This window comes from Trachemys scripta, chromosome 9 (assembly GCF_013100865.1).
Source record: "Trachemys scripta elegans isolate TJP31775 chromosome 9, CAS_Tse_1.0, whole genome shotgun sequence".
NCBI lineage: Eukaryota > Metazoa > Chordata > Testudines > Emydidae > Trachemys > Trachemys scripta.
In genome coordinates this window covers 33637309-33662432 of record NC_048306.1, presented here as the reverse complement: position 1 = coordinate 33662432, position 25124 = coordinate 33637309, and the positions used below count along the sequence as shown (strand labels likewise).

General features: G+C 41.8%; 1 protein-coding gene across 1 annotated transcript in view; it reads right to left on the bottom strand.

Annotated features, from left to right (window-relative positions):
- PCDH11X (protocadherin 11 X-linked) overlaps window positions 1–25124 on the bottom strand; it is a 1041521-nt gene that overhangs the window by 540151 nt on the left and 476246 nt on the right. The window contains exon 5 of the mRNA XM_034780506.1: window positions 3256–3327. Coding sequence (XP_034636397.1) covers window positions 3256–3327 — 72 coding nt within the window. The remainder of the gene's footprint in view (window positions 1–3255; window positions 3328–25124) is intronic.

Below are 25124 nucleotides of genomic sequence, written 5' to 3'. Positions count from 1 at the left end.
CATAGTGAGAGCAACAGAGAACTGTTTGAATTAATTAGGGGTCATAGTGGAGGTAAAGGATTTTGACAATGCATTCGGACTCACAAATCCATAGCTTTGACAGGACTCCCTTTTCCCACCTGTGCAATGAAGTGTCACTGAGAAAGCTTGCTGGGATTCAGTTTTCCTGGAAGAGGACAATTGAATTTCAAACTGTCTGGCTCATGAGTCTATTTATAACTGCTATAATTGGCTGGAATTTGTTTTGGAGGACCAAAACCACAATGGAACTGGAAATAAAGAAACACCCTCACAAGAACACTTATTTTGTCTTAAAGCTACACTCTATATGCAATCTCGGGTGGCTGAACGCCACTTGTCCCTCTAAGAAGTTGGACGCCGACCGCTCGGGGGTTGCATAACTAGTTAGCATGCCAGAGTCTCGTACGTTATTGTCCAAACACCAATATCGGCCTGTGTCTCTGCTTCCTGTCATCGGGAAACACATGTGGTAGTCTTTGCTTCAGTGATTGTGCACGTGACCAGATTAGCCCCTGAACACTGAAGATGTGCTACAGGCTGTAGGGTTTATTTCCTTTTGTTGATAAAATGCAACCTGCTACTAAGTGGCTGACTTTGAATTCTCAATAAATAATCCAAATAACTTAGTGAATTTTTCTATGAATTCCAAGAGAACTGTTGAGTGTCCTTTTTAGAAAAGGGGCACTCATTCATCCATGTAAATATCATATTCCCATAAATAGCAGTTGCTTCTTCCTATGGTGCTTCCCACTAGATTTTATGCATATTCTGCTTGCTTTTAGAGTTGGGAACCAATTTGCTTTATGGGCACCATTTGTACCATTTGCCCGTTGCTCATAAAACAGACGAAGCCTTTATCCGTACCATGAATTTTCACTCACTTTATATAAAATGTCTAAGGAGGGATTTGCAGTAGCCTGAATTACATCCATGAAAGAATTAACAACTAATTTAATTTTCTGCTACGATAATGGCCTCAGTGTTTTACGTTTTGTTGATCACATTTCTTCCATCCAAACAAAAAAACTCATAAAAATTGTATCTGGTTTAGGTTTTTTTCTAAATAACTAAGTACGAAGAGTGCCCAAAACATTACATTTTTAAAGCTATTCAGTCACACAAGCAAATATGAAGTAAAGTAAGAATTTATTTCTAATCTGAGATAGGTGGATATAGAATGGCAAACATAATACGTTAAAAAATCCCTTGCAGCATGAGTGAATGCAACATACTGGCTGGTGTGTGTATACAACTGCCCCCTGATAAAGGTCATCCTTATTGTTAGTAACTATTCCTTTAGCCTAGAGGCCTAGAGGCCTGTGCTTTGGGAGCTAATGATTCAAGACTTTTACTTTCATTTCACATGCACATGTTTTACCTAGCAACAGGGATATCTGTATATATGCAAGCACAGTTCAAGAGCATATCATTCAAAATCAGCAGTAATTCAATCCCATGTCCATCAGACCTCAATCAAGTATTCAGATAATGAGATGCTGATTTTCAAAGAGCAAACCCAGAGGTGCATGAACAGTCAGCATCATGCCTCATGTAAACATTCACTTACTGCAACAGTTCACACAAACTAGAGATTGAGAGCACACAAGTGGGTTTTCAGTTCCAATTGTGAGTTCCTATGTTGGATTTTCTGGATTCACTTGCAGTAAATAGATTGGAAAATGTCATGGGCTCCAATACATAATTCATTTTTAAAATCAGGCCATAATTGCAGGCAGAGCTGCTTGAGAGGAGTGCTAGCAGTGTAAAACATCAGGCAGAACTCTAAATATAGGCAGACATTACCAGGTGGACAAGAGGACTGTAATTACAGTGGGTCAGTCCTCTTCACTCACCCTCCAGTATTTATACATATATGAAGGCAGGGCTGATATGTAAGTAGGGTTAACATACGTCCGGATTTTCCCAGACATGTCCAGCTTTTTGGGCCTCAAATCCCCGTCTGGGAGGAAATCCCAAAAAGCCAGACATGTCTGGGAAAATAGGGAGGGAGGGGCTGGGGGCTGGGGCCGGCGCCCCAGGGCCCGAGCCGAGCCAGGCGGGAGACACCGGGGCCAGAGCCTCTTGGCCTGGGCCGGCCGGCCGCCAGAGGGAGCCGCTCAGCCGGTGGGGCCGGACTGGGCCATGCCGCGCTGCACCGCGCCGCACCCCAGCCCCAGCTTACCTGCTGCCTCCCTGTTTCAGGCTTCCCGTGAACATTTGATTCGTGGGAAGCAGGGGAGGGGGAGGAGCAGGGGGCGGAGCGTTCAGGGGAGGGGGCAGAGTTGGGGCGGGGACTTTGGGGAAGGGGCAGAGTTGGGCGCGGCCGGGGCCCCGTGGAGTGTCCTCCTTTTTTTAAATTAAAATATGGTAACCCTAATGTAAGAGACAAATAAAGGAAATGGCTCTAAATTCCTAAATTTAGCATAATACACAAATTAGTAATAAATGATTTGCCAAAGTAAATATGTCAAAATAGGATCCTATAAAGTATTGTGTGTTCCTGAAGGTAAATGTTGCATATCAATATTCCCGTTCATCCATCTCCCTGTCTTCTGATCTGAATAAGCACCACATCTTTTCTGGTGGGTCAAACTGTTGGACCTTAAGATTTAATATGTCAAATTCATGAGCCTTCACTTTAAGCTGTCATTCTGTAGGCTTAAATAGAATTCTATCCCAGAAGTTAATGAGCTGTTCATAATTTCCTAAGACACCATTTGGATACTGATTTAATTTTAAATTTCTGTTTTGTCACTGGTTTATTTCAACCCCCATTATAATGATGTGTGTCAGGTAAAAAATCCATGAATGACATGAGCTGAAATCCTTACATTTTTTCTAGGGTATGAAACGTGCGGCGGCGGAGGGGGGGGGTGAGAAAAAGGAAGCAGACCTTAAGAGGGCTTAGCCAGATAACATAGCACTAACAGCCACATTAACCATGGGACTCTCATAGAAGAACCTAAAGCAAATGTCACGTGATGCTACAGACCAGAGAGCTAACCATTACAGTGCTTCTTTGTAAAGAGCAACAGAGGGTCCCTGTGGCACCCTTAAGACTAACAGAAGTATTGGAGCATAAGCTTTTGTGGGTGAATGCGCACTTCATCAGACGCAAGTGCTTCTTTGGAGACTCAAATTGATACTGTTAAGACTCACAGAAACGAACACTACTGTATTATTGGGGAAGGAAGGCAAACAGAGAAACTTATCAATAATGTGGTTCCTACCAACCTGGGGCTGAGTCCATGATTCCAGGCTTGTCTCTTTCAAAGGGCTCTGGGGTCTTCCCATCTCTTTTGTGTGCTTTTGAAGGGAGAAAAAAAATTGTGTCAGGTTATCTGCTCAGCCAACATATTCATATTAACACTCATTTTCTATTGTAAGGTACAAATTACAAGACATATGCATACAATTCAGACAATGATCATCAACCAGAATTGTCCACTCTTCCAGAGGTCACTGGGATAGGTCTTTTTTTGACTCAGTACATAACCCGGTTTTCACGCAGTAGTAATGTAGTGAGGAATCCCAACAAGATTGCATCGAATGCTTTGTTGAATTGAACAGCAGCACTTTTTCAGCCTTTCTTGAAAGCCCTTTTAGAACATTAGATATAAAATTAATAGATAGCTCTGATACAGCAATTTTCATCTAAACATCTCAAAGTGTTTACAGATGGGGAAACTGAGGCACAGAGAAACGAGGTGGCCTGCCCATCATCAAACCACAAGCCAGTGGCAAAATCTGGAATAGAAACCAGACTCCTGATTTCAAGTTCAGTGTCCTGTCCACTAGACCACATTGCCACGTCTCATTTATTTTGGCAATCAAGGATGTACACTTCTACCCCGATATAACGCAACCTGATATAACACAAATTTGGATATAACGCGGTAAAGCAGCGCTCCACGGGGGCGGGGCTGCATGCTCCAGCAGATCAAAGCAAGTTCAATATAAGGCAGTTTCACCTATAATGCGGTAATATTTTTTGGCTCCCAAGGACACCATTATATCGGGGTAGAGGTGTACCATGAATATAACATCTGTTATCCACAAAGCAACTGCAATTAATTTAAGTGTGGCTTATCAAAACAAAAAATCAAACAGAAAGCTCCCCCAAAACATCTACTTTTTAAACACTGTGCTATTGAGGTTTCTTTCGTGCTTTGGGCTGATTGCCTTCGCCTTTCCTTAAAGCTCTTTATAATAGGAGCTTAGAAGAATGTGCTGCTTAATAGCTCATTGACCCTTAAACTCTGAGAATTCTAAAGAAGTGGCAAGACTGACCCCAAATCAAAAGTCTTTACAATCAGGTGGCTTAAAGGAACCCTTGAAGAATTATATTTGCTGACTCTTCATATTCCCAAGTTAAATTACTGGATATTTCCAAACCACTTTGCAAACTTGCTAATGTGTATAATTGCTCATCTCTGCTCATAAATGTTTTGGACTTTATGAGTATAGGGATTGAGGTGCCATTTCAACTACCAGAGAGTCATTATTAAAGTCTTGTGTGAGTATATCATACCTACCCACACATATAATTGGTCTTAAGATAAATAGCAAACAGCACACTTTTCTTAACACTAAAGTGGTCATTACCTATTTTTGGCAGTGTCTTGCTATATACTGCAGAATAATAGATTTGGTAAATAGTAAGACATCATCTGACTTCCTGAAAGGCATTGACTCAGATTTTTCAATAAAACTAGAAGAACTAAACTGAATGTTGGCTGGAAGCATTAAATAAATCTTCTAGATAAATGGTCAAATAAATATAGCTACCCTCACACAGAGGCTGATATACAATAATAATTGATAAAAGGTGTATCCCAGGCGTATGCTATTACAACATTCAGACTAGTATACACTTAATTAACAGTAGTTCTCTCAATAGAAGCTGTGTATTTTCTCATTGTATATGTTCCTCTGTACAAGATTCCTGTTTTGGACTTTCCTACGAAATTTTACCTGCTGTAGTGTTGTTCAAGACAGCAATCAAATTTAGCAGTCCTGCTAAAGACAGAGATGGTTCATAAACCCATAAATTACTCCAAAGAGGGAAACAGCATGATCCAATGGTTAGAGCACAGGATTGGGCCTCAAGAAACCTGAGTTTTATTAGAGACTCATGGCGTAACTATGGACAAGTCACATACCTGCTCCTTGTCTGTTTCTCCATCTGTAAAAGGGGGATAATATACACTTTTGTGAAGTTCAGTACCATCCTCTGACAAAAGGCACTATTAAGGGCCAGGTTTTATTATAGTATCTTTATTTTGGTAGCTGTGAAAGTTTACACTCTGACATGCCATGTTATGGGAGAGCCTAATGACATGTCATAATGAATCACAAAAGTGTCATATCTAAGTGCCTCAGATCATGGCGAGGAGTGCAGTATAAATACCTAGACACACAGAAATGTGATCAGCCAAAAGATTTGCTGTCTATCATAATATATATTTTAAGTATCTGATTAAAATGAAGGATGTCAAAAATACATAGTTTGTAGGCTACCTCAGCTATCTTCTCTTTGTATTGATAACTGAGAGTGCTGAGTTCAAATGACCATTGAAATAAACAGAGAATTTAATTATGGTAGGTTATATAATGGCTGCATGTGTGTGGGGGCATCTTGTTTTAAAACTGTACAACAGGGGTAGGCAACCTTTGGCGGGAAGTGGTGGCGAGCACATCCCTCAGCCCGCACCGCTTCCCGCAGCCCCCATCGGCCTGGGACGACAAACTGCGGCCAGTGGGATCCGCAATCGGCCAAACCTGCGAATGCGGCAGGTAAACAAACCAGCCCGGCCCTTCAAGGTGCTTACCAAGGCGAGCCGCGAGCCAAAGGTTGCTGACCCCTGCTGTACAATTACACATCCCTGTAATTTGCCTGCAGTGTTGGCTGATGTTATGGCAACTGAACATGATTCAGTGTTTAAATATGACAATGAATAGATTTTTTTCTGAGGGGAAAAATACCAGATTTAGTGTGAATCAAATCCAATTAAAATGGGCATATTTGTTTTATATTCTGTGAGGGAAAGCTATGTTTTTTCATATATACACAAGTATAAGTAACTCTATTCTACTTTTAAGCAGCATAAACAACACACATTTGTATATATTATTAATTAGTAGTAGTAGTAAATATTTCTACTGTGGCACTACCTAAGGGCAAACCTCATGAGAAACACATTGTGTTAGGTGCTGTACAAATACTTAAAATATTTATTAACTAGTTTGGATAAAATAAGAACCCTTCCAAACATTTTGTCCATTTTTAATATCAAATTCCAAAAAGCCTTTTAATGAGGTTTGGAAATGTTAGATAAATGGTTTTCCACTTCCAGTTTCTGTCCAGGAGACGCAACAGAACTGCTCAAATACTGTAAAGAAAGGCTGTTCTTTTCATAGGGTATTGCCAGCTATGATCTGAAATGAAAATTCCACAAATCTGGTAAGGAAATGTGTTTTCATAAAATTTCCAGATCAGTTTTCCAGTCTCTAGAAACTTCAAAATCAGTGATAACTTGAATACTACAGAAAGAGGCAGGAGGGGGAACAGGAAGATGCTTGGAAACAAATGAAGAGCGGGACTGAGATCAGGAAGAGGAACTGGGTAAAACTCTTTAAGATAAGTTATTTTTTTCATAATAAATGAGGACCTTGAGCAAAAATCCATAAAAGTTACTGGAAAGACTACCATTGACTTCAGTGCACTTTGGATCAAGCACTGAGGATGTAACTTTTGAAAAAATTGCATGCATACACCAACACTTTATACCTTGCTGAGTGACTTTCAAACATTAACAAATCAATCCTCAAACCACACTTGGTGAACTAGGTATAGTAAGAGAAATGTGATCATTGCTCCAGCCACCACTCATATACTACCATCTCATGAGTAAAACTAGGTTTAGAAAGGGCATAGAACAGGAAGCCAAGGCTAGCATCCTTTCTCTTTCAAGAAGTGGCAAGGGAAACAAGTGGTCAGGATTTTGATTTTATTGTTCAACCATAGTATGAATTCTATACTTGACAATCTTCTAGCTTGCCTTTTGCAGAAGTAAGCATCCTATATCAGGTGTTATTTAAAATAATTACTGTCCCAGTTTGAGGACTATTGCATCTTGGTTTTAGCAACCAAGAGCCCATTTCTAGGGAAATGCAAGTGGCACGATACTGCAGAGTTATAAAACAATTCTTGTAATGTTTAATGGATGATGCTGAGTGTCACCACTGTTGTTTTAACAGCCACTTCACTCTAAGAATCTGACAAGTGCAAAAAAATGTGTGCTACTCGACCTTCAAAAAATAAATTAAAATCACTGTGAATGTATGTTCACCATTTAATTAAATAGAACAGGAGTACTTGTGGCACCTTAGAGACTAACAAATTTATTAGAGCATAAGCTTTTGTGGACTACAGCCCACTTGATATGCATCCGAAGAAGTGGGCTGTAGTCCACGAAAGCTTATGCTCTAATAAATTTGTTAGTCTCTAAGGTGCCACAAGTACTCCTGTTCTTTTTGCGGATACAGACTAACACGGCTGCTACTCTGAAACCTGTCATTTAATTAAATGCAATTCTTTGAGGGAAGGGATAAATTATTAGTGAGTCCTAACCTGTGTAGTTGGACTGGATACGTGCAAAATGAGAAGCTATACCAGCAGGGCTTGCTCCAGCGTTTTTGCCGCCCCAAGTGGCCAAAAAAAAAAAAAAAGCCGCGATCGGCTGCACTTTGCCAGCAGCTCTACCGCCGCTGTATCGTTATTCGGCGGCAATTCGGCGGCAGGTCCTTCCCTCTGAGAAGGAAAGAGGGACCCGCCACCAAATTGCTGCTGAAGAGCTGGATGTGCCGCTCCTCTCCGTTGGCTGCCCCAAGCACCTGCTTGCTGCGCTGGTGCCTGGAGCCGGCCCTGTATACCAGACAACCAGATGCCTTCTCCCATACTGTCAATTTTATAAACAAGAAAGCACAGAATAAATAATGGCCTAAGTCTGATGTAACATTTATCTCCATTTTACGGAAGCATCTGATGACTTGTGGGTGGCTGATGTACTCTGAGAACCTAAGAGTTAAAACTGGAATTAAAAGTAGTAGCTGTCAGGTTCCCACTTATTTCTTTTTAGACCTAGCTTTCCTCCCACTAGTCCAGTGGTTTTCAACCTTTTTTCATTTGCGGGCCCATAAAAAATTTCAAATGGAGGTGCGGACCCCTTTGGAAATTGTAGAAAATAGTTTGTGGATTCTCAAGGATCCGCAGATCACAGGCTGAAAAGCATTTAGCAGACCCTTTGGATATAGTCTGTGGACCCCCAGGGGTCAGCATTGAAAACCACTGCTGTACTCAAAAAAGGTTAGAGCTGACCTGAGCTAATTTTCTGAAGGTTCATTAAAAAGTTACATTTACAAGGCATTAATGAACTCTGTAGCTCAATTTTAACTTGGCCAGAAGCCATAGTCTCTCTGTGCAAATAAGCCTAAAGGGCATCAGGGCAAAGGAACAAAAAGAAAATGTTCCGATTAAGTTATGAAGGTATTGAAACTGTACTGAATTCCAACAGGATACCATATTTCATCAAGATGTATGGGAAGAAGAAAGTCTGCTAGTTCCCTGCAAATGCAGAATAAGTGGGAATATTACCAAAGACCAGTATAATTGAAAAGTAAACATGTCATTATCTTACAGTAAATAATTTTCTTTGTAGAATACAACAACCAAAAAACCCACAACAACTCTACACTATTAGACTTAACCTATTCATTACTGCAGATTTACAAAGAGTTAGGCTGGTTTGCTACAGTACTAGAAAATATAATATTCTATATCATCTCTTCCCTGTTAGAGACATTGGCTGTGAATGTCTGAGCACGGTCTCAGAAAAGATGCTGAAATATGCTACTACAGCATTTGTCCTCTCCTCCACCTCCCGCATCTGGTCCAGTTCTCCCTCCTGATCTCAACCACAGTGGTTTCACACCCTTTTTCCTTCCACCACATTCTTTCCTCCACCATCTCTGCCCCCATCTTCTAAGCTGCGCAGAAACTCCCCAGGCTCTCCTCCATGAATGTCAAGTAATTCCTACTCCCACTCAAACTGCCTCCCAAACTCTTTCCTCACAGTATCTTTCCTGATCACACATTTCTCATCCACAAGTCAATACTGCCTATTTCCATCCCACATTTTTAAAGACACCATAATAGAGGTTCAACTTAAATGTATACCCCAAATTAAAAGAACATAGTAAGAGAACCAAAAAAGTGCCACCGTGGCTAAACAAAAAGTAAAAGCAGCAGTGAGTGACGAAAAGGCATTCTTCAAAAAGTGGAAATTAAATCCTAGTGAGGAAAATAGAAAGGAGCATAAACTCTGGCAAATATAATTAGGAAGGTCAAAAAAGAATTTGAAGAACAACTAGCCAAAGATTCAAAAGGTAACAGCAATTTTTTTTTTTTACATACATCAGAAGCAGAAAGCCTGCTAAACAACTAGTGGGGCCACTGGATGAACAAGATGCTAAAGAAGCATTAAAGGATGATAAGGCCATTGTGGAGAAACTAAATGAATTCTTGCATTGGTCTTCACAGCTGAGGATGTGAGGGAGAGTCCCAAACCTGAGCCATTCTTTTTAGATGACAAATCTAAGGAACTGTCCCAGACTGAGGTGTCATTAGAGGAGGTTTTGGAACAAATTGGTAAACTAAACAGTAATAAGTCACCAGGACCAGGTAGTATTCACCCAAGAGTTCTGAAGGAACTCAAACGTGAAACTGCATAACTACTAACTGTGTTTTGTAACCTATCATTTAAATCAGCTTCTGTATCAAATGACTGGAAGATAGCTAATGTGACCCCAATTTTTAAAAAGGGCTCCAGAAGTGGTCTTGGCAATTACAGGCTGACTTCAGTAGTGGACAAACTGGTTTAAACTATTGTAAAGAACAAAATTGTCAAACACGTAAATGAACATAATTCGTTGTTATGTCAACATGGTTTTTGTAAAGGGAAATCATGCCTCACCAATCTATTAGAATTCTTTGAGGGGGTCTACAAGGGGACAAGGAGGATCCAGTGGATATATTGTACTTAGATTTTCAGAAAGCCTTTGACAAGGTCCCTCTCCAAAGGCTCTTATGCAAAGTAAGCTGTCATGGAATAAGAGGGAAGGTCCTCTCATGAGATGGTAACTGGTTAAAAGATAGGAAACAAAGGTTAGGAATAAATGGTCAGTTTTCAGAATGGAGAGAGGTAAATAGTGGTGTATTCCATGGGTTTGTACTGGGACCAGTCCAATTCAACATATTCATAAATGATCTGGGAAAGGGGGTAAACAATGAGGTGGCAAAATTTGCAGGTAATACAAAACTACTCAAGATAATTAAGTCCAAAGCAGACTGGTAAGAGCTACAAAAGTATCTCACAAAACTGGGTGACTGGGCAACAAAATGGCACATGAGAGTCTATGTTGATAATTGCAAAGTAATCCACATTGGAAAACATAGTCCCAGCTATATGTATAACATGATGGAGTCTAAATTAGCTGTTACCACTCAAGAAAGAGATCTTGGGAGTCACTGTGGATAACATCTGAAAACATCCACTCAATGTGCAGCGGCAGTCAGAAAAGCAAACAGAATGTTGGGCATCATTAAGAATGGGATAGATAATAAGACAGAAAATATCATATTACCTCTCTATAAATCCATGGTACTCCCACATCTTGAATATTGCGTGCAGATGTGGTCACCCCATCTCAAAAAAGATATATTGGAATTGGAAAAGGTCCAGAAAAGGGCAACAAAAAGGATTATGGGTATGGAACAGCTGCCATATAAGGAGAGGTTAATAAAACTGGGACTTTACAGCTTGGAAAAGAGACGACTAATGGGGGATATGATAGAGGTCTATAAAATCATGGCTGGTGTGGAGAAAGTAAATAAGGAAGTTTTATTTACTCCTTCTCATAACACTTGGGGTCACCAAATGAAAGTAATAGGCAGCAGGTTTAAAACAAATAAGTGGGAGTATTTGTTCACACAATGCACAGTCAACCAGTGGAACTCATTGCCAGAGGATGTTGTGAAGGCCAATACTAGAACAGGATTCAAAAAAGAACTAGATAAATTCATGGAGGCTAGGTCAATCAATGGCTATTAGCCAGGATAGGGAGGGATGGTGTCTCTAGCCTCTGTTTGCCAGAAGCTGGGAATGGGCAACTGGGGATGGATCACTTGATGATTACCTGTTCTGATCATTCCCTGTGGGGCACCTGGCATTGGTCACTGTCGGAAGATAGGATACTGGGCTAGATGGACCTTTGGTCTGACCCAATATGGCCGTTCTTATGTCCCTTTCCCTCCCATTGCTGTTTCCTACCAATTGACAGAAGAAGCAAGGACAGAGCCCTTCACCCATCCCAACAGCCAGCATAAAGAAGGGATATAGCACAATGACCATAAATTTAGGCTCCTTGATTTTTGCAGCACCAATACTGGATCCTGTGGCAAACTAACAATTAGTCAGCTGCCTGCAGGATGTTACGAAAATATTCAGAGGTTTGTTTTCCATTAAACATAAAATGAATAAAAACAAGGGTGTTCTGTATAATTCAGTAAAACAATTCATTTTCTGGAAGGTTTTTCTTTTGTTTTCTATGAATCTAATGCTATTGCAGAATTTAGCTGTAGAAAGCTTCAGAATACCGGTCCCATATGCCACAGAGTACATAGGTCCTTATTTGCAACTACTTCCTTTGATGTGGATGTAACCCTTTTGGGGCAAAGGATGCTCCTGAAATTACACACTGAGTGTCTAGAAGACTACAGCAGCAACGGTGGCAGAAGCTCAGGACTCCGTTTCCCAGATTGCACAGGATCCAGGGTATAGATAGAACTGGCTAGCAACAGTACCAGAATCAATCATAAACAGGACTCAGAAACAAAGGGTTTGGTTTTATTTTTGGCTTTGGCTGTGTTTTCAATGTAGCATGGAGAGAAGCATCACAGCCAAGGAGAACCCTTCTACCCTCCACACTCCTACCAACGGGAAGATTCTCACTCCTTTGGGGATTTCTTTGACATTGAACGGTGTCACTTCAGCAGAGACCAGAAAATCAGAAGACTTGGAAGAGTCACAATCAGGCTACCAAAAGACAGCTTAACTGCACATTGGAATCCAGATCACAGTCTCAAGGACAATCTTACCATGCGTGATGTGGGTACTTTGTAAGAACACCCCTATTTATTTATTTGTTTTGCTATTTTGTTTTAAGCCAGCCACTGACTTCAGTGCTGCACCACACATCAGAAACTGAGCCTCAACTCAGTATTTGCCAGGCTACTGGTAGCAGAGAGCACAGGGTGGTTTGTACAAGCTGTACATTTGGAAGGAGTAGAGTTTATATATTGTTGGTTTTGTCTTTTATTATCCTGATCCCTTTTTCCACTGTTCCCTTTCGTGAGTTCCCCATACCTAATAACGTCCCAGTTACTGTTCTATTACTCGGGAAATTGAGATAGCTATTTTATTTTTTGTGCTCTAACTGACACTTCTCTAATCAATTACGTGCTAAATATTTTCCCAAGGGACAAGTCCTCTGTGTTCACTGCCCAAGAAGGTGTTCCCTTGGAAGGAGGCACCAGGCACCCTTATAGATGAACCTAGGTCCCATAGCCTCAAGGAGAAAAAGAGAGAAAGTTGTAGCCATGCATCAGGATTGGGGTTACATGGATGAAATGATATGGTCACTTAATATGTCACATTAATGTCTGTGTCACTTACTCATAAGCCATCCTCTCACTCACTGATTAATGTAAGCAGCAGAGAAACCAACCACTCAGAATCTCAAGCTGGGAGGCTTCTTCAAAGTCTGAAGTAGCAAGTAGAGTCAATCACGTAGAGCAGTGGTTCTCATCCAGGGGTCCAGGCCCAGTATGGGGCCATGAGCAGGTTTCAGGGGGGACTCCAAGCAGGGCCAGCATTAGACTCACTGGAGCCCAGAGTAGACAGCCAAAACCCCACTGCATGGGGCTGAAGCGTAGGGCCCTGAGCCCCACCACCTGAGACTGAATCTGAAGCCTGAGCAATGTGGCTTTGCAGGGGCCCTTGTGGCATGGGGCCCCAGGCAATTGCCCTGCTTGCTACCCCCTAACAGCACCCCTGGCTTTTATCTGTAGAAACCAGTTGTTGTGGCACAGGTGGGCCATGGAGTTTTTATAGCGTGGGGGGGGAGTCCAGAAAGAAAAAGCTTGAGAACCTCTGATGTAGAGTCACAGAAAGAATGGCTATCTTCTAACATGGGTCAAGGAACTTTCTCAGAATAAGAAAAGTGGTATTATCCAGAACAGCTTCCCTCCTTCTGCTTCATTGTAGAACTTCTACCTACAATCTTCCCCTGCTCCCTTAGGCCAAGCGACCTCCTACAAATCTAAACATACAGTAGAAATAGTCTCACAGAGTCCTTTTGTTTATGCTCCTATTACTTCCTCCCGCTGACATTTAAGCTTAATACAGAGAAGGAAATGTTATTCATAATGAGATGAAGATGCATTGATTGATTTCAGTCTGAATGGTACGTTATGGTTTCATTGGTTCAGTTAGAGCTCCCTGAGCTCCTATAGATGCACCAATTACAATTTCTGTGGCAGCTAGGCATGATTTTTAGCATAAATTAGGTTCCCTTCACTGCACGTTTAGCAGAACACCAGCAACTTGAGAGGTAACTTCAGCATCTCTCCAGCTACTACCTCTAGAGCTAATGCACACTGCAACTGGAGAGCTGAGGGACCCCATGCCTAGGAGCACCATGCCTAGCAACATCCATTCTCCCAACAACAGTCGGTCAGGAGGAGCTTGCAGGTGTTAGACTATGGGAATCCCTAGGGCACCTTCCCAAAGCAGTCACAACCAACTACAGCAGAAGGCACCGGGAGTAAGAGAGAACCTTCCAGCCCTGACTGAACACAGAAGGGTTTCTTCGGACACCAGCCTGAGCAGCTTCCCCCTACCTTCTCCACAGCTGGAGCAGCTGAGAGAAGCCTGCAGGGGTAGACTGCGGAAATCCCCAGACCTTCTAATTTTCTTCCACAAAGCAGCCAGCAACAGCTGAAGCTGAGGGATCATGTCTCTATCACCCCCACCTGTGTAGGAGGAGGCCTGGCGCTCTACTTTCCTTTGGCCCTCTCCTTATGGAGAACAGCAGCAGCAAACAGGAATCTTCATGGTTCCTATTCTCAGTCACTTAACTCTGAAACTGAGACTCTGGACCCCCTTTCTCCTGCTCCTCTCTTACTTCCAGGACCGTTCATCTCCCTATCCTCACTCTCTTGCCCATTGTGGTTCTCATCCTCTCTCCAATCTCTTCTTTCTCCTTTCTACCTGCTTTTATTTTGCTATTCCCTTTCCCTCGCCACTTCAAGCTAGTCAGTACCTCCATATGTTACGTGTGTAACATAAAACAAATAGTTACACAAATCATTAAAAAAGACAGAATTACCATGCTGTGTCTCTGCAATCAGATGGGCATTTTGCTCACATGTTATGGCCATTTCCCACAGTAAACTCTTTGCTTTGTTTGTCTGTTGTCTATTTTATATTGTAAAGTAATTGAGTACGAGATGGGTCTCACTTCGTCTGTCTCCATCCTGCTTCCAATAATAATAAATTGGCAAATACAGAATATGGTCTCACATCTATATGGAATTCCTAAAGCCCACCCAGAAATAATAGGGGTTCCAACCCAGCCACTTGGAAAATTGGGATGCAGGCGCCAGGAAGCTGTGAGACTCGCTTAAATTCATGAGATTTCCTGTTATTTTTAAGTCCTTTTGGATAGCAAGAATGTGTTTTCTGAACTCTCAGAGGGACTCTCCTCTCTATGCCTGTGTTTGTGTGAGCACCATTGTGTGGAACACAATCTGAAATGCTCCTGGAGGAGTGTGGGGCTTATACTTCTCAATAATAGGAAAGACCCTTCCCCTGTCCATGTCCCTCACCCCTTCCTTGGGGCTCTCAGCAGCAGTTTCATTGGGGCACTGCCCCGCTCTGCCCCCCAGACACCACTCTCTGCCCAACCCCCTCCTCTGCAGGAGGGTCCTTTGCCCAGCTCCCTCTCCTGAGCCTTGCTACTTGCTCAGCCTGTTCCCTGCAAAAGGCTCAGTTCCCAGCGCTGCTCTCTCCCTCCTGGGGCAGCTGCCCAGGTCCGCCTACACCTTTGCAAGGCAGAAGGGAACGTGCAGCCAGCTGGCCCCTGCGCTGCACCACCACTCAGCTCACCTCTCATCCCCACTGCCCCTGTGAGAAGAAAGGAGCAGGCAGTGGGCAATGCACCAACCCGCCGCCTGGCGGCTCCACCTGCCTGCAGTGGCCGTGCATTCCAGCTTTGCACAAGCTCCTAAAAAGCCAGCGAGCCCCACAGCGGCCTCTGTGGGGGGCAGCCGGAACTTCAGTCCAATGCTAGCCTCTGAGGCTGCCTACAGACTCCTGGCATCAGCTATAGCTCAGCCAGAAACTCTCAGCTGTCACGTTAAAAAAAGAGGAGAGAGAGTGTAAAATCATAGGATTGTGAGAATTGGTGAAATAAAAGGATTCAGAAGTGCTCTGGGATGGAAAGCCCCATATAAATAGCAATTCATGTCATAATATTTTAACTATTTCCAGATGTGTTATTTGTCCAACATAAATGACTACTGATATTTCAATAGGCCATATCATCTACCCTCTTTTGGGGTGCAAGCCAACTACCATTGTACACAAATGGGAATTTTCAAATGGGAATCTTTCCACTGACAGCAATACAATCTTTCCACTGACTACAATTGGATCTGGCCCTTGGATTCTTTTTGTCCATATACTAAATATGTAGATATTCCCAGCAGGAAGTTACACCCTTTCTATCCTGTTTCCATAGGGACATATGTAGTTCAGATAAAGTAGGTTTATATGAGTTGAAGAGAAAACTCACAACATGACAGTTTTTATTTTATGTATTTTGTTTTTTGGAAAAGTCCTAAAATTATCCCAATGGGTTCTACTACCAATAACATTAACAGTTACTGATTATGGTAAAAAGCAAAACCAGGCTGAAATTAAAAGATAATATGATGCATTTTCCTCTGATGCCATGCAAAATTGCTACATCAACACAAAGAGCATCTGACACAAAACAATTCTACTTCTGCCCTTTACAGGAAAGTAAATTAAGAAAGTGCTTTATGAAATTGCCTTCTTTTCAAGCTTAAATACTGCTTTAAAAGAATTTTAAGGAACAAACAGCTAGATAGAGCTATTTCGAAAGAACCATATTAGTTACGTGACTTTAGGAAATATTTGCAGGTATTGTAAAATGCATACTTCAGCCTTTGTTAGTTATCCAATTTAAAGTATACTCCTGTCAACTACATTTTTAGCCTGAAACCGCACATTACTTACTGATATTTCCAGCCCATAGTAAATCAAGAAACATTTGTACTAATTTCAGTTATCATCACACTGAGAATGCTGTACCTCTGAGGAGTAGTTTATCCCCATTAGCAATGCCTTCTGATACTTGTAAGTTGATTTCAGCTAACTGGATATATACAGTCCCTATCTCAACATTCCAAGATCCCTGATGTGGGATAATGAACAAAAAAGACACTAGGTTATTTTAAATGAAAGAAACATGATCTGATTCAATGTTTTTATAGAATAAATTCTTTTCTATACCTTCATTTTCCTATTTTTAGATTTATGATGTACATAGTACTAATAAGAAAACATCAGAATTACATGGATTAGAAGAAAATATGGGTAAAATATAAAGAACAACTGAAATAAAGACTACATTCATGATTCATGAATTTTTATTTATTAAGACCCTATGATGGGGAGTTCACCCCACCTAAGGCAGAGCCAGTACATTAGGATAATTAAGATGATTGTGGGGGAAACAGGGCTTGTATGACTGATTGAAGATGAAGCCCAGCTGGGGACGAACAAGAGGGTCGTATAAAGCCAGGAAGTTGGCAGCAGAAATGGGTTGTGGGGGACATAGTTTGCAGTCACCTCTAAGCAGACAGGAAGTGTGTTTGGAGCTGTAATGCGAGGTAGCCTGCGGTTATTCTGAGGGAGAAGGGAGTTTGGGCTAGTAAAAAAAACCCAAAGGGAAGCTAGGAGGTAGAGTTGAAAAGTAGGAAGAAGCCTAGGGAACCAGTAACAAGGGGTAGGACTGTGTAGACTTTGGCTTCTTGTTGTAGGGTCCCTGGGCTAGAACCCAGTGTAGAAGGTGGGTTTCCCTGCCAGCCACTGCAAGTGAACAAGAATGACAGGTGTACAAAACAGCCAATATCCCACACCTTATCCTCTCGTAGTCCGAATCGTTATGGATGGGGGCACTATCCATTTCCTTTGCTGGCTGGTGGTTGGGGATTGATAGCAGCACAAGCTGCACCTTGTTACAGACTGGAGCAGTTGCTGTTCCTATGTTTAATTCTCTCCATCTGGGAGGACATTCAGCCTGCCTGACTTCTGTCAGCAGAATGCCTCATGATAGTACTGCTGGCGCAAAGCCTCCTGCACTTCCAAATGCATCCGAGGCCTCAAAAGCCACAATTTAATCCAGTGAGATTCTAATGGTTCTGCCAACAGGCAGCTTTTATCTTGCAATTACCTCTTCAAAAGATGTAATAAATCACCTGGTGGATATACAGCCAGCTAGCTTATGCCATGATTTCCAGAGCAACCACAGCCATACTGTCCTGAAGTGGAGCTGCTGGTGCCCAGTACTTCTTAAAATTAGGCCCCTTGTGTAGTTATTTATTTCATTTATTCAAAGGTATCTATGGTAGTGTTGGAGAGAAGAGACGGGGGATGGATAGGGCTGGGGCATATGGAAGGGGGTTGAATGACTTGTGTATACTAGAAAAGCTCAGAGGTTTAACAAAACCTGACATGAGATTTGCCAGATGGTTCTGTGCCGGATTGTAAAACTTTAAACTAATCTTCATTTAAGAGTTTTAAGGGTTGTATCCCTCTTATAAAGCCTCTTGCTCTTTTGCTAGGTTGATTCTGGTAAATTATAGATCAGACTTTAGAGAACTGCTTCTATGAACAGAGGCTTCTTAAATCTCAGCTAAACTGAGCAAGAAGATTACATGTTATTATGATGTAGCACAGCAGGATTTTTCCACAGCAAACATAATGATGTAGAGAAGGATAAAACTATCATTCTGTGCAAGGAGGTCATCCATAGAAGAACAATGCCTTTTACACAGCTCTAGTAAATCCCTTCATGGTAAATGTTCATGTGGCAAAGTCTTTTTTCTTAATGATTCCATAAAGAGACCCTATCATAAGCAGAAACCAAATCTATATTTCAAGACCCAATGATCAAACATCTCATCAGGAGAGATGAGGTCATTTGGGGAAAATGATACCAAATATAACTAGAAAAAATGTCTCTCTTTCATGGGCAATTTTAGCTTAATTGCTTCCTACCAGTTTTATGTCAGGAGAAGGATTTTCTCTGAGTCCCAAGTGAAATGTCAAATGCTGTATGTGGTATTTAAAATTAAAATGCTCACTAATCTTAAAAGTGCACATGTGTACTTTTAACTATAAATCATATTTTAAAAAAAAAAAGTAGCAAAGCCTCATTGAAGTAACCAGGCAAGGCTAAAAGCCTTTATGACTGCTGTCGGTGTTTGAATCCTGGTACTGGAATTCAGAGAAGGCACCATGCTGCTGTACCTAACATACAGTGTGGTTATAAGTGTCAGACACTAAGTGGCTAACTTTGCGCAGGAACAAGTGGAAAATAACCTACATTTGGTAAACTCCAAGGGCATCCAATTCCTATATTTTGTTATAAGTTTATTTTAACATCAAATAAATTACTAAGAACCTATTGAACAGCTGATACAAGTACTTAAACCTGTGCAGTCTTGAGACTGTAGCCTATTGGATTAACCCTGAATTACAGATTTTTAATATGTGATCCTAACTTTGAAATTACTGTACTAGTTTTCCTACGTCAAAAGGCTTTTCTCCCCATTTCCTTAATTGTAACACTATTTGTTGCAAATAAAAGCTTTTGATTTCAAGGCAGTCAGGTGTTCTATTAAACAAGTCACAGGCCTGGGCATTGCAAAATGTCCTGAATAAGAGTTGTACATATTTGTCGCACAAGTTGGAAACTGTCACAATTTTGGAATAACAAAGCAAATGTCTTATCTATAATGGTCTAACATTCCAGATTTTGTTCTCACCTTCTGTTTTACTCATTTGCTGTGCTGTCTTGAGTAGCCAACAGACACTGTTTCATCTTGTCTTATCCTGTACACAGTTGCTAATATACTTTAAGCGCAGGTGTCAAAAGTCAAGAGATACCAGTGCCTTCTTAATCACAACTTTGGTAGACTTTCTGAGTATAATAAATAATACAAACCCTAAATTTTGGTTAATTAGGTCTGAACAAAGGGAACCAAAGAAACTTCTTAAGGGTACAATTTTGATCATAAACACAGCACTTCTCCTGTTTGTGTATGTAAATTTCTCAATGACAATACCTGTTATTCCCACTCTATGGGGTCTGACTTGAAAGTATTTATGTATGTAAACACTTCATTGTGACATTATGTGCAAAGGTATTATTACCATAAGAAAAAAAAATGTAAGTATCAAACAACTTGTTTTTGAAGTTTGGGCTCTAATGAAATTGTAAGGAATGAAAATAAATGTACATAAATCCACCTCACAATTCAAAGTGTCATGTTAAATAATGGAGTATAGGGTAGCAAAACTGCACACTTAAATTCCTTGAATATTCTCCCTGGTTTTACTCCTTGTGTTATATCTGCCATTTCTTGTTTATCCCTTCATAAGGATACATCTTTGTTCCAAAGGACATCCAGGAGGCAGGCACTGCAGCCTCTAAGTATATTTTTTTAAACGTCCAAATGAGTGACTAGAAAAGAGGTGATATTTTCACTATTGCTGGTCTCCGTTCGCTACAGAATGACTGAGTTATGTTTTACAGAAATGCAGTTTCTTGTGACCTAACAATTGGAATTTCAAGCGTGTGTGTGAGTGTGAGTGTGAGAGAGAGAGAGAGAGAGAGAGAAATGTTAAAACTGCTGCCAGGAACTAGCCAGTAGCACCAGCATACAGAGGTCTGGATCAGAATCCATAATACCCAATTATTTCAGGGAGAGAATGGCTGCCATGAGTCTATTTTTCAAGCTTTGGAACATGGCAAAACTAAATAAAATGGGCCACTATAAATTGGATTTTTCCAGAAAGTTGGTAAATATGCTTACTCATCAAGAACAGTAAAACTAATCTACAATGCACAAAAAGAAGTGTGCTGCACCCTGCAACAAACTGAGGAGGAGGTATGTCCGTGGCTCCATTTTGGTTTTGTGAAAGCCATGATGAATTTCAGTCTTTATTGTGTAACCCTGCTCATGATTTACAGTACATCGAAACAACCATGGTCGATAGTAATATCACTCTTGTGCTTGGGGCCTGGTGCCTAGGTGCTGACCCTAGGAATGATAGAGGCATCAAGGACTATCAACTTTGACCAACTCTCTGCACAGGAATAGTGAGATTCCTACTGGTTGGGTGTAGGCCTGAGGTGGGGTTACAGCCAGTAATTTCCCCAACACGAGGCTCATGGGGAAGAAGGTGTGAGAGTGCTTGTTTTTACCTCTACTTCAGGCAGGGCTGGCTCCAGGGTTTTGGCTGCCCCGAGCAGAAAAAAAAAGCCGCAATCACGATCTGTGGCTGCAATTCGGCAGGAGGTCTTTCACTCCAAGCGGGAGTGAGGGACTGTCCGCCGAATTGCCGCCAAACAGCTGGACCTGCCACCCCCTCTCTGAAGTGGCTGCCCCAAGCACCTGCTTGCCAGGCTGGTGCCTGGAGTCGGCCCTGACTTCAGGATAGCAAAAGTGTGAGCTACCCCAAGGTAAGAACACAGTAAAGACCAGGCACTTTGGTTTTACCATGAGGTAAACTTGCCAAGATCAGTTATATACCCCTGCCTGAGATTAACCTTGGAGAGATTACCTCATTGTAAAACTTAAGTGCCTGATCTTTACTGTGTTCTTTCCTTGGGATTGCTCACACACATTTGCTATCCTGAGGTAAAAATGCAGCTTTTTTAGTGGTAAAAACAAGTCCAGAGTCTGTTTTAAAAGGTAAATGCTCTCTAAGCAGGAAAGCAGTCCATCACCAGAAGACCCAAAGAGTGGATGTTATGCTATACAAAGCACACGGGATCTTTATAGAGGATAAGGCAAAAACACTGCATTTATTGAAAATACAACAATTAGCATATGCTTTTTAGTCACACACACGCATACTCACACATACAGAGTCCTGCCAGTTGATGTTTATAGTTACCAGTCTGTTGTAGCTCGAGTCAATCTAGTGGACAGTTAGATTGAGCACGAGTGAGGAGCTGGGCTCTTGTCTGTTGTGATCCGATGCTCCGAGGCTTTGCAGGACTGAACCCAGAGTTCCATGGCAAAACACCCCAGCTTTATAGTTGTAAATTCCCATTTGAGTCCATGCATTTTGCAATGTCATCCTGTAATCATTAGTCCTTAAGTGGTGTTAATCTTGGGGTTTTCTGCTGTTATCATTTGATGGTTATTGTCGGGCTTCCCATGGTTATCTTCTATTTGTTGTCTCGGCTTCTGGGGTGCCTGCCTCACCTCTGAGGTCATTAATGCTACTAACATGTTTAGCATCACATACAATGGATGTTTCTGATTGTCTCCTGGTCTTTCCAAGTCTCTCACTTTTTCTTGACCATCTGGACATTTGTGACGGCTTTCACACCTTATCTCCTGATGCATGCATTCCTCATTCACACAAACAATCTCTTACAGAAACCTTCAAAGATATACAGACAACAGTATTTTATATTCAGCAGAATACATTGTAAATCAAGACTTGCTAAATCTTATAACTAAAACAATTCACATTGGGGCTTCAGGCCCTCAACATCCCTCTAATCTCCTTAACAGACACAATACAAGATCCTGTCTCTTACTTTCTAAACCTTAAAACAAAGAAATGGATATTTAACTAGAGTGCCTAATTTGCAATACATATAGGAAACCATAGTAGACATAACTTATCCTAAAACAAAAGGGTGACCATAATCAGTCATAAGGATTGTTCTGGTCTGTCATTCCTTTCTGCTATTCAAAAAGGGCGGCTGACAGGATGAAATCAAATCATACATTAATTCTCATAGTACAATTATAAAATCCTGCTCCTACATGGAGGCAGGAAGACCTAGCCTCTCTTAGAGCTGTGGTTTTCAAACTTATTTGATCGTGTCCCCTTTCTTTGTGTCTGTAGTAGTTTATGCTCTCCCTCCCGCCACACAAGTACATATACTGATAAAAAAAAAATCAATATGCAACTCTCACTAAATATTAAAACCTGTAAGGCAGTGATTCAAACAGAGTGATGTAAGTATATAGTAATGTAAATTTTAAGTAAGATACTCCTTACTGGCATCACACTGTTGTTACTAGTGTGATGGGTATGCCTGGTTTGTGGACCAGAGCAATTGCATCTTGGATTGGATGCTTGAGACACCTGTACAGAGATCCCCTTATGGTGCACTGCCACCCTTACTCCTCCACTGCTGCTGGTAGTGATGCTGCCTTCAGAGCTGGGTGGCCGGAGAATGGTGGCGGCTGGCTAGGCGCCCAGCTCTGAAGGCAGGGCTGCTGCCAGCAGCAGTGCAGAAGTAAGGGTGGCATGGAATATACAACTGTATGAACACATGTAAGAAATTTGCTCTTTATGCCTTGGCCAACCTACAAAAATGTGTGAATTCTCGATTCAAGTATGTCTAGAGGAATCAGCTTTGGTAGTTATTGCTGTGGGTAAAATGTGTACAGGACTTGGACCAAACCCAGGGGACCAAACCCAGGGACTCAAAAGCAGGTGAGTTCAAACTGAGGAGGAAGGTGTTCAGGAGTTGGGTATTTTCCATAAATCTGTAGCGCATGTGCTATTTAAGAGTGAAGACTGTTCGTCTAAGTCTGTATCTCATTGCTTTACTGCCACATGGTCCTTGAAGGGTATAATAGGAAAATCAGAGCTCACACAGACAGGTGGACGCTGGGGCAAACATATGTAAGAGCTGGGATGCTTGAGAGGACTGAGGCATTGGTTCCAGGGTCTAGGCAGCTGAATTGTGAGGTTCCACTGCAAAGAACAATGTAAATTATGGGGTCTGCAGTTGGGGAGTTTGCCTGAGTAACCCAAAGCTAAGTACCATTATTACTCAGTACCCAGAGAGTTTAACAGCATGTGGGACTCAGTGGTTACATCCTATCATAAGAGTAGTGTCCATTCAGAGAGCCAGACGACACCATATTGTGACATGCCCCATAAATAGGTATAAAAATACTCTGCCACTGGTGCAGAAGGAGGGCCAGGAGGAATTGTGCTTCAGAGTGGTTTCTGAAAGGCAAAATGTCTTGCAGTGCCTCCTCACCCTTCCTTGCCAGGTGTGCATATATAGCATCCCTTATTTGGGGCTATGTTTAATCACATTATCTTGCCCAGTGTTTGGGAATTAGTATATTTGTAGTTGGCACCATAAAGCAACCAAAAATAATGTATGTTGGTTGTAAAACTATTTGTCTTATTAACGAGAACCAGCTTGCTGATTCGTGAATGCCTGCAGCACTCATTAGTTTAAACAGTGAAATAAACAAGTCAGCTGCTCCTCAGGTGGTATCAGCAAGCTACAGTGAGCTACGGTAGGCAGCCCCCCCTCACCAAATGAAAAATCCTGTAAGGTATACAGAAGTGTGTTTGGAAGTTTTATTTTCTCTTATCAAGGGTCTAATTTAGACAATGTATCAAGCGTGTATCAGAACCCATTGTGCCACATTTACACAGAAAGCAAACATATGACTGTGTGTATTGTAAACAAAAGGCAAATAGGGTAAAGCATTCAGGAATTGACAAGGCTGAGTTCCTGCTGCTCATAAATGGAATAGATATATTGCTACTGTTGGGCTCAAAAGGGTCCTGTGGGCTCTATCAACAGAACTTGTGAAAATATAACTGAAGAATTTTTGGTAATAACTTGGTGAGATTAACCTTATTTACAGATATACTCACATGATTCTCCAATCAAATGTCATACTTAACAGAAACAACATGTGGCCAGAATTGTCTGAAATCTGAATAACTCAGATGTCTACCACACTAGAATCCCTATAAATTGGTATATGGGTTACGTTATTCAAGAGAATGGCAGCAGTGAGGCAAATATCAGACACTTTTTGTTTGTCTCTCTCTTGCTACCAGTTTTCCTCTCTCTTGAAGATCCAACTCACCCAACACTTAAAATAGTTGAATGTAAACATTCTGCCTAGCCCTTCCATTGGGGAACACCCTCATCTGGTCCATAAATTCACACCAAATTCAGCCTATTAATCACAGAAATTCAATACTCTTTGCCATGCCAGTTCAAACTTCATTTCTGAAGTTTTAACAGATACTCCAGTTTGGCGGTAGCAACCCAAGTATACTAATAAGTAGAGATGGGTGAAGAATGGTCATTCCATTTTGCAGAGGATTGAGAAATTTGGTTTTGCTCCAATTCAAATGAAAACCAAAAATTTCAAAATTCTTTGCAAAGCAGAATTATCATTCTCTGTCCAGCTCTACTGGGAGCTAGCAACCCTGTCAGCACTGAGCCCCAGGTAAGGGGCTGTCTTAGGGTTACCATATCTATTAAATAAAAAAAGAGGACCCTCCATGGGCCCTGGCCCCGCCCATTTCCCCACCCCACCCCAGCCCCACCCCAACTCCACCCCTTCCCCTCCCTAACTCTGCCCCCTCCTCCCTCCCACTCCCAGCCACGGGGAGAGGGCTGCCCGAGCGCTACCGGCTTCACGGTTTGCTGGGCAGCCCCCAGACCCTGCGCCCCCGGCCGGCACTTCCCCAGCGCAGCTGGAGCCCGGGAGGGGAAGCGCCCAGCCGGGGGCGCAGGCTCTGGGGGCTGCCCAGCAAACTGTGAAGCCGGTAGCTCTTGGGCTTCGGGCAGCCCCCTTGCCTCCGGACCCT